This window comes from Ostrea edulis, chromosome 7 (genome assembly GCF_947568905.1).
Source record: "Ostrea edulis chromosome 7, xbOstEdul1.1, whole genome shotgun sequence".
NCBI classification, from domain to species: Eukaryota; Metazoa; Mollusca; class Bivalvia; order Ostreida; family Ostreidae; genus Ostrea; species Ostrea edulis.
The window spans coordinates 46,861,956-46,875,766 of NC_079170.1; the positions used below are offsets into that span (position 1 = coordinate 46,861,956).

The following is a 13,811-nucleotide window of genomic DNA, read 5'->3' on the forward strand; positions in this document are numbered from 1 at the left end:
TTGTTTTTTTTTGCAATTTCCAACTACAAAATGCAAAATTCTTATTAACCAGACAAAAATACTTTTGGAAGCCATGTAATTCAATTACGTATGGTGCAGGAGTTTCAACAGTCTCGATTGAAGTCAGCATTTTGCAAATTCTATGGTGGTTGTGGCGATCTAGTTCTTAATACAACCTATCATTGGGTCAGGTGCTGTCTGGCGTGTTTCATGCTGGTTGTTGGGCCGTTCTTGGCGCGCTGATTTTGGCTGCGGATGACTCCGTTTGACTGATCGGGATATGGGGCTCACAGCGGGTGTGACCGGTCGACAGGGGATGCTTAATCCTCCTAGGTACCTGATCCCACCTTAGGTGTGTCCAGGGGTCTATGTTTGCCCAACTATCTATTTGTATTGCTTATAGGAGTTATGAGATTGATCACTGTTCGTTATCTTTACCTTTCATTCACGTGACTGTACATTCGCTAACATTGTTTATTGTCTTAAATTGTTTAAAGTGACATATACATGTAGGTCTGTTAAGCCGAGTGTAAAATTGCATTAACATGTATCTTACTGAAATGTAAAAGTTGTTTTATACATGCCACTATGACAGATTATTTCCGTCCAGAATTGAGAGACTCGTAGTGTTATAAACATGAACAAATGTAGTATGTCTTAATCTTCAACCCCTCTAATCAGCGTTTAACTCGCCCATACAGTGCTTAACATATACGTCAGAATAACGACGACCGTTTCATGATAACGTTTGATTAAATTATAAATACACAATAAATTGAAAACAAAAATATGGGTTTTGAATATAGGAGTGTGTTTAGTTATGTTTTCAATTATTTCTGTTGTGTATCAAAGAAAGGTGATTGCGTGATGCCTTGTGGGAAGTTGACAATGTAGAAGATAAAGTCATCTCGTTTGTTATAAAGTTGAGTTGTAAGTTTTCCTTTAAAATCCACGCATAACAAAATATCTAAATATGAAGAAGGCATGGAAGACTGTGCCGTCTTTTTTCGAGTTCAATAGGATATATGAGAATGATTAATGTTAATAGATAAAACGTCCTCGATATATCTAAATGTTCAGTTTACACAGCAAGACACATTTTCTTCTCATTTATAAGCTTTTGAATATCGGTAGATTCAGCGCCTTATAAGAAAATAAGACAGGTCAGCTAGTAAAGCAGTAGAATTCGTGCCCATGAAAATTCCAACAGATTGTTAGAAGACCTGATCACCACAGACCACGTAGATGTTGTCAATGAGGAACTCTTTAATATCAACTTCAGAGTACTTTTGAATGAATTATCACAAGATAGGAATATTTCAGTGTTCCATTTTCGGAATTTGAAATTGGTGCAACTTCCCTGGGTCATCATGCACTGCACGCATGAATATATTTTATAGGACTTCAGTGTGGGCCTTTTGAGTTCCTCGTTTTATTTGAAATAATGCATGTCCCGGATAAAACGCTCTTCCTATATTCAAAAGCTGAAATTTAAAACAAAGAGATCCGACTTCGAAATTATGAGCACCATCTCAATAGATAAGGGGTTATGAGATTGATCACTGTTCGTTATCTTCACCTTTTCATGTTCGTTCTAGAAAAAGTGGTAGCTTATACTTTATAAATAGATGCATTCAACCCAGACTTGCATATCCTTATGCAGAAAGAAAAAAGGCAAAAATAGCACACTTGAAAACTTTATTTGGCAATGTTTGGTCACGACTTCTACTTACAATAAGGGAGCCAAGCATCAATTATTGCCTTTCTGGCATTCCTAAACAATACAAGCAAGAACAGGTGGGCCCTAGGTACAGATGCTCACCTGCTTGATCACCTAGTCCAGAAAAATTCATTCATTTAAACACAAAGTCAAATAAGAAGCAAACTGTTGAGCAATGTTGGTGAGCCAAAATAGCCGCCACGAGGCTATGCATAAGCATGAAAGATAACGAACAGTGATCAATCTCATAGCTCCTATAAGCAATACAAAATAGAGAGCTGGACACACTAGAGGGGGATGCGCCACATAGAACATAGAATGCGCCAACAGTGGGGCAACCAGAACGATACCACGCGTCATGAAAAACTATCATAGTATGCTTCACACTAATAATACGAGGCAACGTTCCCTGCCAGCCTTAAAACACCAATGGATATCCATATCAATCAAGTACTCGGTCAAAGTTGACCTAGACAATAACACTAAAATACTAGACTAGGTGAGACAAATGGTCAGTACAAAATCATAGACTTTCAATAGTCTATAATTGGTCTATGTAAGTGGAGAAAATAAGACCGACTAAGTCAACAATCAATGATAGCCCATTTTCGCCAAGTCTCAGTGACACCTGAATAAAATTATCCTTCAAAAATGCTTGTAATGTCTGTTGCGATCTATACAAAAAATAAGTTATTCCCCATGTCAGAAAGTTAGACATTATCTCTAAATTTCATTCCCGTGTTGACCCGATGTAAATCAGGATACCCTGATGTAACACCCCACCCACCCACCCCCGGATCTAGGCAAGAAAGTAGCCCCATGGCTGTTTACTCGAATTTTTATTCTTTCCCAAGCAGCTCGAATTATCCCCCTTCCAGTAAAGACGTCAAGTATCTGTGATCATATCGATATTGTTGATGGTAGTAATGATGTTAATTTTAGCAACGCTCCTTTTAATATGAAATGCAAATTAATCAGATGACTGAGCCCCTTAGTGCAATGGCATGCCCCCCCCCCCCCCCCCAAGGATAATAACTTTTGGGTAAATCTCTTCCAACCTTATGCCTCCTTCGCCTTAATTACCAAGATATGGTAGCATTATGGCAATCTAGCTATAGTTTGGAACCAAATGAGGATTTTCTGGCATAACAAAAGACATGCTTGATTATGGACGACCCAATGATCCATATTCTTCTGCACCTATAATGCTATGTTTTTAAATGTTACCCCCCCCCCCCCCGCGCGCGCTCGTGACACATTAACGTATTGAATGGTATTTCCCAATGTATTTAAACAATCAATGAGCCCGAGGATGTATTGTGTCTGATGTAGGGGTGATTTTGTGAACGCAATCGTAACACTTAAGGATCGAGGCCTGGCGGTAGGAAGTCTGGGCGGTCGGTGTACTGTACATGTACATGAATCATAGCTCTTAGTCAACAACAGCAAATGAAAGGGAAGGGTTAGCCTCCTTCTTCAACCTAAATTGAACATCATAATCGTGCCATCCTAAGGTCTTAACTCTACTTGTCTCCAACCTATGGTATGAATATATTTAAATAATTGGCCCCTGCTCTCAGAATATATAGATTCGTAGATGAGAAAAGCATCAGTCCAATCCTGTATATCGGTAATGACCTTAATTTTGGACTTAGGGACCAAGGTAAGGCTACCCTCTTTCATGGAGAAATATTTGATGTCATCATTGGGGTCAACCCCATGCGAAGTTTCAACCAATAAGTGACGAGGGGCGCGTGTTATGTGTGCCTGGAAATGATATCTGCGATAGCTTGAGAGACCTGTAGCAATTTCGCGCTGGAAAGCAGCGTTGTTGGGGTTTGGGCACCGTGTTTGTTGGTTCTCATGCTGGTTGACTTTTGTCCGACCTGTTAGTACCCTTAGGCCGCCTCTTAGACCTAACCTTGTTGACTCTTCCTCTATTGCTCGTTAAGTAGTGCAAATACAAAACAAAAGGAATTAAATTAAAGAAAATCATATGATATCTCACAGTATAGAAAAATTGTAAGTTAGAAAAATATGGATATTTGAGCCACATGTAGCACAGGCACTTGTTTCATACACGAGTCTCCCCTCCTTAATAATACCACATTTCGGACACCTCTCGCTTCAAGTCTTATTTTATGATTACTTCACTATTCATTCACACTTTTGTGATAAACGTCGCTTTAATAGACATTGTCTTTGCTAGTATATCGTTTTCAGCAACTTACACGAATCCCCATGTCTGTAAACTACTTGTTCATTCATCGATTCCTACCGTTTAACATTTTCAGACGATCCCTCTACTACAACTTCCGGTTTGAGATCTACGGATATATTTTTTTATAGATATAAAATATACTGCGTGTGAAAAATAAAATAGTAATTATTTTATGAAATAATATATGGGGGGGGGGGGCTATGTAGAACTAACATAAAAGTAATTGAGCTCTATTGAAAAAAAAGACTTTCATTTAAACTTCAATTTCGTGATTCCACTTGCTTGTCGTAGAGGGCGACAAAATGGGGCGGTCCTTCGGATGAGACCGCAAAAACCGATGTCCCGTGTTACAGCAGGTGTGGCACGATAAAGATCCCTCCCTACCCAAAGGCCGTAAGCGCCGAGCATAGGCCGAAATTTTGCAGCCCTTCACCGGCGGGTGGACGTGGTGACGTCTCCATATTAGTGAAATATTTTAGAAAGGGACGTTAAACAATATTCATTCATTCAATTCCGCGACGTCACGACATGGTAGTCAGACTTTGTTGGTGGGAATGTTCAAAATATCGATATGTCCGTTGTTGGATTGTTGCGAGGGAGTTTAGACATTTGAAGCGACTGATGAGATGGATAATCATTTCTGAGCTTACGAGAATACGTTTATTTCGGCGAATTTAATAATTAATCGGACTCAAATCGAGAATTAATTAATATATATATATATATATATATATATATATAAAACACAGAAATAGCAATGAACTCTAAAATGAACGTAACTGTTCTAAGTGAAGAAATATTTAATATCAAGCACAGAAAATTTCACTCTATTTGGATACCCACTTTCGTCAATACCCGGGGTTGAACTCACGACCTGCGGAACCAAATTTTCTAGCAGCGTGTAACCAACGCGCTAGACCGCTCGACCATCTAGGCAAGTGTGGCACGATAAAGATCCCTCCCTGCTCATATATATATATATATATATATATATATATATATATATATATATATATAATCACTGAAAAGGCCACGACACTGTTGGTTATTTATATATATACATATATATAGTTTTTTAACATTTATGCGTATAGTTTTTATTTCTTTTTTCTTTATATTTATTTACTGATTAAAATTCTGATACCTGTGGATTGTTATCCGTAAGCCTTTTGGTAAACCATTTAAGAATTGTTTAAAAACTGTAATATATTTTGCTTATATAAGCTGTGTATATACGTGAATTTCTAGCTGGGTGGTGGTAGTGGTAAACACTTGCCTGTTGGAAGTCCCTTTTTATATGAAATTGCAAGTAAATGTATTCATAAATATCTAAATATTTTAATTAATATGAATTGAATCAAAAGCCCCCCACCCCAACCCCCACCCACACACACACAAATTCAATTTCAATACAATTTTTCAAATAATTAATACAAATTAAGTTTCATTTCTAATTTTTTCTGCTATGTGAAATCTTAATTTTCAATAGTTGCCATTAGTTATTTGTTCACTGCAAATATTAATCGTTTTGGGAATCCGGAACATAATAGATACCGTAGTTTAATGAAATATATGCTCCCTTGCATGCATGTTGTAAGATGCAGGGGCGGATCCATGAATCACAGTTAGGGAGGCGCAACTTCATGAGACAGGGGGTCTTGGGGACGCCTTGATACCCCAAGTGGACGGGTCCAGTCCGGTTCTGGTGGGGGCCCAGGGAGCGAAGCCCCCGGAAGCTCCTGAATTTTACAGATTTGATAGGGCTTGAAAAATGTTCCCTACATATATGTAGTCATTTCTACCATTTTCTATCTGCCTTGATAAGGTTAAATTAATCATATGACGCAAATTTAAAAGGGTTTTTGGAAATAATGTAAGTTCTCCTAATAAATTCAATGAATCAAAAGATTTTGTCATTTATTTTTTCGAGAGTGGAAGATATTAGTGCTTCTATTGTCGTTTACATTTTTCTAAACAAGAGACCATGGTTTACCTTCAATTTGAAAATTTTAGGGGGGAAAGCTGCGCCCCTCCCCTTAAATTCGCTAATGAGATATGACTAAGTTGTTGCTGTTATGGTCTTATGGACACGGGTTTTCCATCGTGAATCAATGCTCGAGCGATTTCCTTTACTAAACGACTTTTACCGGCACCGCTCTGCCTCAAAACCAGTATAGAACGGCCATTCTTCGCCTTGTCGAAAATCAGCTGTTACTTAGTAACCAACCAAATTACGTTCTAATATTTTGATCTTACTACCGGATGTTGTAGTAGATAGATCGTCTGAAAATGTTAAACGGTAGGAATCGATTAATATACAAGTAGTTTACAGACATGGGGTTTCGTGTAAGGTGCTGAAAACGATATACCAGTAAGGGTAATGTCTATTAAAGCGATTTATATCACAAAAGTGAAAATGAATAGCGAACTAATTGTAAAATGAGACTTGAAGCGAGAGGTGTCCGAAATCTAGTTTGGTACCTTGTGGTATTATTGAGAGGGGACTCATGTATGAAACAAGTACCTGTGACATGTAGATCCAATTATGAAAAGTTAAATATGACTGAAATCTGCGAATTGTGTGGCCATTGGAGAGTTTGACAGTATGATTACCTTTCAAAAAATCCTACCACATCGCATGAGAAAATCGTAAGTAAAAATTATGACAAATAATACAATATTATGAGTTTCGAGTGTATAGAAATCAAACACGTACTGCACGTCTTACCTTGAATTTTTTTTTTTTTTTATTTTTTTTTTTTTTTTTTTGCAGAAGACTGACGACTTTGCGTTTGACATCATAGTTTTTACTGTGTTCGGGTAATATCCCAAAAATCATTACGTGGATGACTCTAAAAGCCGGGGTAGTGCCCTTAGGATGACGGAAATGATAGAGTAATAAAATAACGAGCTCAATGTCAATTTCATAAATGGATGAGTGGTTGAATCATATTATACATGGTATGTGTAATCGAGAATTACACTCTGTGCACAATATATGGTTGAAGACTAAGAGTCACAAACATATTAAGGTACATTATGTACCTTGATTATGAAAAAATCTGGTTCTATGATGTCAATAGCCTAGTCTTTGATTTATTCCGAGGATTGGTCATATAAACTGTATAAAAAGTCATTCGTTTTGTTGCTGTTGTTTTGTGGGAATATTTTGTGATTTCAAATTACTGAAGTTTCTTTGGAATGATTTAGAATCCACATCTGATTTAGATCACTTCTCGCCTGTCCTATGAAAAAAAATCAGACATATGGTACTTATAGTACTCTTAGAGTTTTAAAAACTCTTTAATTATTTATTTTTATTTCAGAAATGGATTGTATGTGGAAATGGTTCGTGTTTCTTCTATTCATAGCTGGACTGCCATACGTGTTTATCTACTTATCAACTTCAGAATCAATAGAATTATCCAGTAGAGAGCGCCGTGACATCAGGGATAGAAAACCAATTCTCCCAAAGGAACAATTACTTGATGAAAGCATAACTGGAAAAGAAGACATTGACAGAAATAAAAAAACAAACAAAGCAGCATGGATTCGCTCACAGCGTAGCCCATCAAAGACAAAAGACGAAAACTATTTTCAATTTCTTGCAAGAAAATTTGGTAGTAAAGTTGGAAATAAGAAAATGACACACAAGGAGGGACACGATTCTTTGAATTACACTATAGAGTCTTCGCTGATTAATAGTGATGAGAATATACATCGAAAAGAAAAAAATTATATCGTCTTCGAAAAGGAAAGTAAAACCATGAAATCTATTGTCAAAAGACATGATACGAGGAATGATGATATACGTCACGGAAATCATGTACAAGGCAAACGAAAATTACAGCCATTTTCTGAAAAGACGTCCCAAAGAAATACTCCTTATGAAAATCGAACAGAAGCCTGCAAAGTGTCATTTGATAAAGATAGTTTACATAACGCAAGGCAATTTCTGTATCAGTCAGAAAAACAATCTGTGTATCTATTTTACGTTCACCTAGAGATAGAAAATAAAAAAGAATTCTCATCCGATGATAGAACGGTAGACAATTTATTAAACTGGCAATATGTACTTAAGGATCAAAAATTCCTTATCCAACTTCCTGTTGATTTCGATCTGATAACCTTCAATTTGCTGCATCATACTCAAGAACAAAAATTCATAAACTTGAAGGCATTCTACAACAATATAAACTGTACACATGACTCGATAGAAACAATTGAATCTACCAGGATTCTTTTGTGGAAAGAATTTTTCAATAATGATACGAGGTACTATTTGTGTAACAGACATTATCTTAATGAAACGGGACGAGAGGTTCTGTACTATATTACAACTATTTGGGTGGGATATGATTTGACATGTTCAGAGGCTCCAACTGATAGAGGCACATATGCATTTGACGTTGAGAAAGATGCTTTACCGTTAGTCATTCCAGTCGTCGCTTTCTTACTATCTTTACAGTTTGTTTGGATATTTGCGTTACTAAACGAAAATTCGAAAAACGATGTTAACCATGAAGAAATTTCTTCATTTGTTTACAAGAAGGGGGATAGACCATTTGGCATCAAAAGAGTACTTATCAAAATTTTTTATGGCAAATGTACATCTAGCGAATGCTGTACAATATGTAGGCCTATATCAGATAACAGCAATACTAACATAGATAAATGTAAGAGATATTTTTGTTGTGACCGTGAACCACGAAGATTGGTGCTTCTATTGTGGCTTTTCATTCTCATTCCTTTTGGTACCCTACGGACTTTCTTTAGGTACAACTTAAACACAGGAACATATGAAGAATATCCACATGTGTTACGAACAAGTGAACCATTGTTTAATGCAATAGAGGATGAAAAGAAAGCACTTGCATTTGATATGATTTATGCAATACTTTTTCCAGGGGCATTTATTTGGGTAGGAACATGTTATTATGATGCGTACATTAGCGAAAAACAATGTGATGGTAGCAAAGCGAATAGCTTAAGTGAAAGAGTCGTCTCTCGATGTTGCTTACTATGTTCTTCATGTGATAAAGACATATCAAACAAGTTGAGAATATCGAGAATACTCTGTGGTTTCATACACGGAATATTAAGTTTCTTTCCGATGTTTTATTTGTTTTCATCTCGATGGGAATGTTTACAATATGAAAATGGTAAAAAAGACACTAATGGTAAAGAAGACACTAAATGTTACACCCTTAGGAACTATTGTATTAATTTCTGTTGTTTATTATGTTTCATCTTCATTTATTTCCTCTGTCTTCGACCTATTCTCTCTACTTTTACATTTTTACTGCGATTATGTTCTTATTTTGTTTTTGTATTATTACCAATTAGATTAACTTTATTTCGGTATACTTTCATAGTCGTTTCTGCAATCGTTTATCTAGTCAAATACTTGCATGAGATTATTAATATGAATTCAGAGATTTTGGATTATATTTTTGATGTCAAACAAAATAACGAACAACAAAATAACACATCCGGTTCACTCGAAAACATAGATGAGGAAACCTTTATGTACATATACAAAAACTTAATGTTTGTAAAGAAGAAACTTTACTTTTTTGTTTTAAAAACTTTCATTGTTTTGGCTTACCTCATTATCACCATTGAAACATTCTTAAGCAATGAGGATTCCTTAACTTCGGCAAGTTTTAAAGATATAGTGGAAATCGTTTTAGTTTTTATCGGTCCCTACGCTATATCATTATTTTTCAAAGGTAGTAGTAAAGACTTTCTTGCGGATGGTAATAAAAAAGATATAGACGATGCTTACAAAAAATACCTGGGGGGAAACCCCAATGTACCGGAATCTACAAGAGATCAGCAAAGCGATAACCAAAATGTTAATACGCCAACAAATGATTCATCCAATTTGGGCATCCCGATGGAGAGTGTACCTTTGACATCTCATAGGGATAGCTTGGGTTCGAATATTACCGAGGCAGGGGGGTCTGGGGGGGCGCACCCCCCTCCCCCCGAAGCTATCGACATTTTAACAACGTAAAAGGTGTTGTTGTTTTTTACCGAGGCAGCTGCCTCGGTTGCCTCAATGGAAGCTACGCCACTGCATCTTGGGGAAGTACAAGTATTTAATCTAACGAAAGTGAACCTTTAACTATGAAAAACACTCCAAAGACTGGCACAGTTTAACAAACATACCATTCAGTTGTCGTTTAATGATCATTTAGTCACCTAACCTATTTCAATAAGCATTCAACAATTTCAATGACTCCATTGCATAAACAAGACTATTCAAAAGCCTGTCTGCTAAAAGTGTTACTTTTTATTTAAAAATGATTGTAGATGTTTTTACGATAACCCTGCAATCTTTGTATGGTTTGAGTTTTAATTTCTGTAATAATTAGCCTCCTCGTAATTAACTGATTAATCAGTAACAATTCATACCTTAACCATTTCTAATTTTAGAATTCCTTATGCTCCATTTTCATCAGCGTAATTCATGTGCCGTATTGTTATAAGTTCTTCGCTATTTTACATGTTGCTTTCTTCAGGGGATCCGGGTTAGAATTGGTCCCCAGTATCCCTTGCTTGTCGTAAGATGCGACTCAATGGGGCGGTCCTTCGGATGAGACCGCAAAAACCGAGGTCCCATGTCGCAGCAGGTGTGGCACGATAAAGATCCCTCCCTGCTCAATGGCCATAAGCGCCGAGCATAGGCCGAAATTTTGCAGCCCTTCACCGGCAGTGACGTCACGACTCCATATGAGTGAAATATTCGCGAGAGGGACGTAAAACAATATTTAATCAATCTTCAGACTTTTATTTTCTTTTTTCTAACGACAATGAAAGTCATAATGTAATATTTCATCAATTCAGTTTTGTACAAGCTTATAATACAGTTTAAATGATGAGCATCTCTCTCTCTCTCTCTCTCTCTCTCTCTCTCTCTCTCCGGATATAATGTGCGGAAACTAAACCAATGCACTAATTATCAAATCCCACTGCTTGGGCGCTGTGAGGAAAACAAAATTAACGGGACATTGTGAACAAATGTTTAAACAATAATGTAAACTATTAAAAACTATTTTGGCTATGTTTAATAAAAGTTAAAGAAAAAACTTTCCACCACAAAACTAAATAATTATTTTCCTGAAAGTGTATTCTGTGTATTGGCTTTGATTTGCTATGTAACAGCGTGGAAGTCATTTGTATGAGCATTGGTATCAAGGCATCGTTCACTAGGATTTCATTGAATTGTGACGAAATGAATGCCGAGATAATATATGACTGAAAATTGAAAGTTACACGAATATATACAGAAAGCTAGGTGGATGAACATTTATATATAACTAGAGGAGAACAAACTCCTTAATGAAATATCACTGAAACATAAATGAACAATTTGAGAAAGGGACAAGGATAGACTCTGAAATATCCAATCAATTTGATTGAATGGTCATTGAAACTGGATTAAATGGTCACTGAAACTTGACTGAATGGTCAATGTTTAAAGATCATCAAAATAAAATTATAATACTAATCAAAGCTGACACTGATTTTATGTTGTGTGTTGACCAGCTCGCTTTTGTCATTCTGGGAAAAACTCACAAAACATTCATATTTATATAATTGAGAGCTTATATCACTCTTTCAATGATGAAATCGTGCTTGTAATAAGCCACCTTATAATGCTAATAATAAAATTTGTATTAAGCAAAAGTGGATGAATTAATATCTTTCAGCACTAACTCGTGTTGCCTCTGGTTTTATTTCCTGTACATGTGTATATGTATGAATTATTTTACTTAAGAAATGTTTAATATCTTTGTCAGTATGTATTGTTCTGAACAGATCACTTTGAGCAAATTTGAGCTCAATTCCTACTAGCTTTGTTCATCACAACATATAACTTAAACCATATCCATTGCTTATATACTATCTTATAAACTTAGAGAACTTATACTAAGTTTAAGCAACAAAAAATCATAGATTATTTTAAGTTAATTAAGGAATTTAGTCGCCATGCCTTATTGTTATACAATTTGAACTGAGTTTATTCTGTCTGTCATGATGCTATGTTTGTGTATATATATGTATGTGTAATCATACGTGTTGTATGCCATGCCCCATGAGGCTCTAATTGGGAAATAAATTATGTTCTATTTCATAGTCTCTGGTCCAATACAAACTAGGATGTGTAATTCAGTTTTCTTACTCTATTATTCCTCCTAGGCACCTGATTATACAACTGGTATGTCCGGGGTTTGCTGTTCTTTTTATTTTGTATTATTTATGGGAATATATAAGATTGATTACTGTTCTTTATCTTCATTTTTCATCTTAAAGCTGTTGAATATGCAAAAGTGTGAGAAAGGTGACAAAGAATTTAAATCAAGTTGCGTTTACCATATGTAATTTCAAACCAGTCTTCTGAATTCACCAAAAATAACATGTGATTCATATTCTTTCCAGACTCATTTTCATTTCGAAAAAAAAATGTTTAGAAACGTAACATACATTCTGACTTGTTTATATTACATAGGTAGATGGAGGGTAAAATTGGTATACATTACAGTGATTATCAGTAGGGCAGGATCAATTATGAATAAAAGAATCTTAAGTGAGCTCAAAATAATTTAAGTATATTGATTGTGCAATGTTTACGGTCGTAAGATTGGATCCGTCCGTGTAGATTGTTCTTACCAAGATAGCGCGTGGGCGGATCCAAGAATGCGCCTCTGTAGTTGCAAGAGTTAACTGCTCTTACAGGATGGCGGTCTCGTGAGCGCCGCATTTGGTCGTGGAATCGTTTGGACCAATGAATTTATTACGCAGGAAACATCTCTTTGTTCATTCACTTTCTTTCAGGACGTCGCAGAATAAGCACCGAGCAGTTATTGGAACTATTCAAACCACCTCCATCCCTCCACCTTTCCTCATTGTTATGTTGTCATTATGTTAATACTGTTATAATGTGCGGTGTCAGACCACAATGAGAATGAATTTTTTGATCTTATATGTAATGATTACGTCATGTATTTTTCTAGTTAATTGGTTTATTATATTCATATTTGATATATTTTATTATTTTAATTTTGCGGTGTGAAATCATATCAAAATCATATTTTGAACAATATCGTTGCCACCATCATTATTGCATAATCATTTAGTTACATGTACATCATATTTAATTGGAAATTCATAATTTTTCGGTTCATTTATAATTAAAGTCACGCTGCTGGCAAAGTGCAACATACATTATGACTTATTATTTATACTCTGTAGATGTACAAGATGGAGGTTAAATGTGGTACATACATTACAGAAATTATCAATCAGCCTGGTCGGGCTGATTGTTATCTTCGCCTTTCACCCTTCAAACGATCGTCCATTTTATTTCGCAAAGTCACATCTCGTCAACAAGAAATGAAGACTAGATCCTCAGTACCCCTTGCTTGACGTAAGAGGCGATTAAATGGAGCGGACTGCAAAAACTGAGGCCCCGTGTCACAGCAGGTGAGGCACGATAAAGATTTATCTCTGCTCAAAAGCCGTAAGCGCCGAACATAGGCCTAACTTCTGTAGCCCTTCACCGGCAATGGTGACGTCTACACATGAGTGAAACACAGTCCAGAGGGAGGTAAAACATTATACAACCAACCATCTACCAATGTAGAATTTTCAAAGCCTCTGTAAAATTGTCAATTGATTTCCACTTTAGCACACATTTTGCAACGATTTTGTACATTTCAGTGATTCATATAACACGCTATTTGCATAATCCAGTTGACTAATCACTAGAGATTGTACTAATTATATGCAGGAGTCATCAATTCGATATTGGCGAATTTGCTTCATTTGGAATAAATTCAACGAAACACTTTTACATTTTTC

The 13,811-nt window shown here is 36.1% G+C and overlaps 1 protein-coding gene across 1 annotated transcript in view; it reads left to right on the top strand.

The window, feature by feature from the left end:
* LOC125656070 (uncharacterized) overlaps positions 1-13,173 on the top strand; it is a 22,119-nt gene extending 8,946 nt beyond the window's left edge. The window contains exon 2 of the mRNA XM_056144570.1: positions 7,268-13,173. Within this exon, the coding sequence (XP_056000545.1) occupies positions 7,270-9,960 (2,691 nt within the window). The 5' untranslated portion in view covers positions 7,268-7,269 and the 3' untranslated portion in view covers positions 9,961-13,173. The remainder of the gene's footprint in view (positions 1-7,267) is intronic.
* Positions 13,174-13,811: the final 638 nt, after the last annotated feature.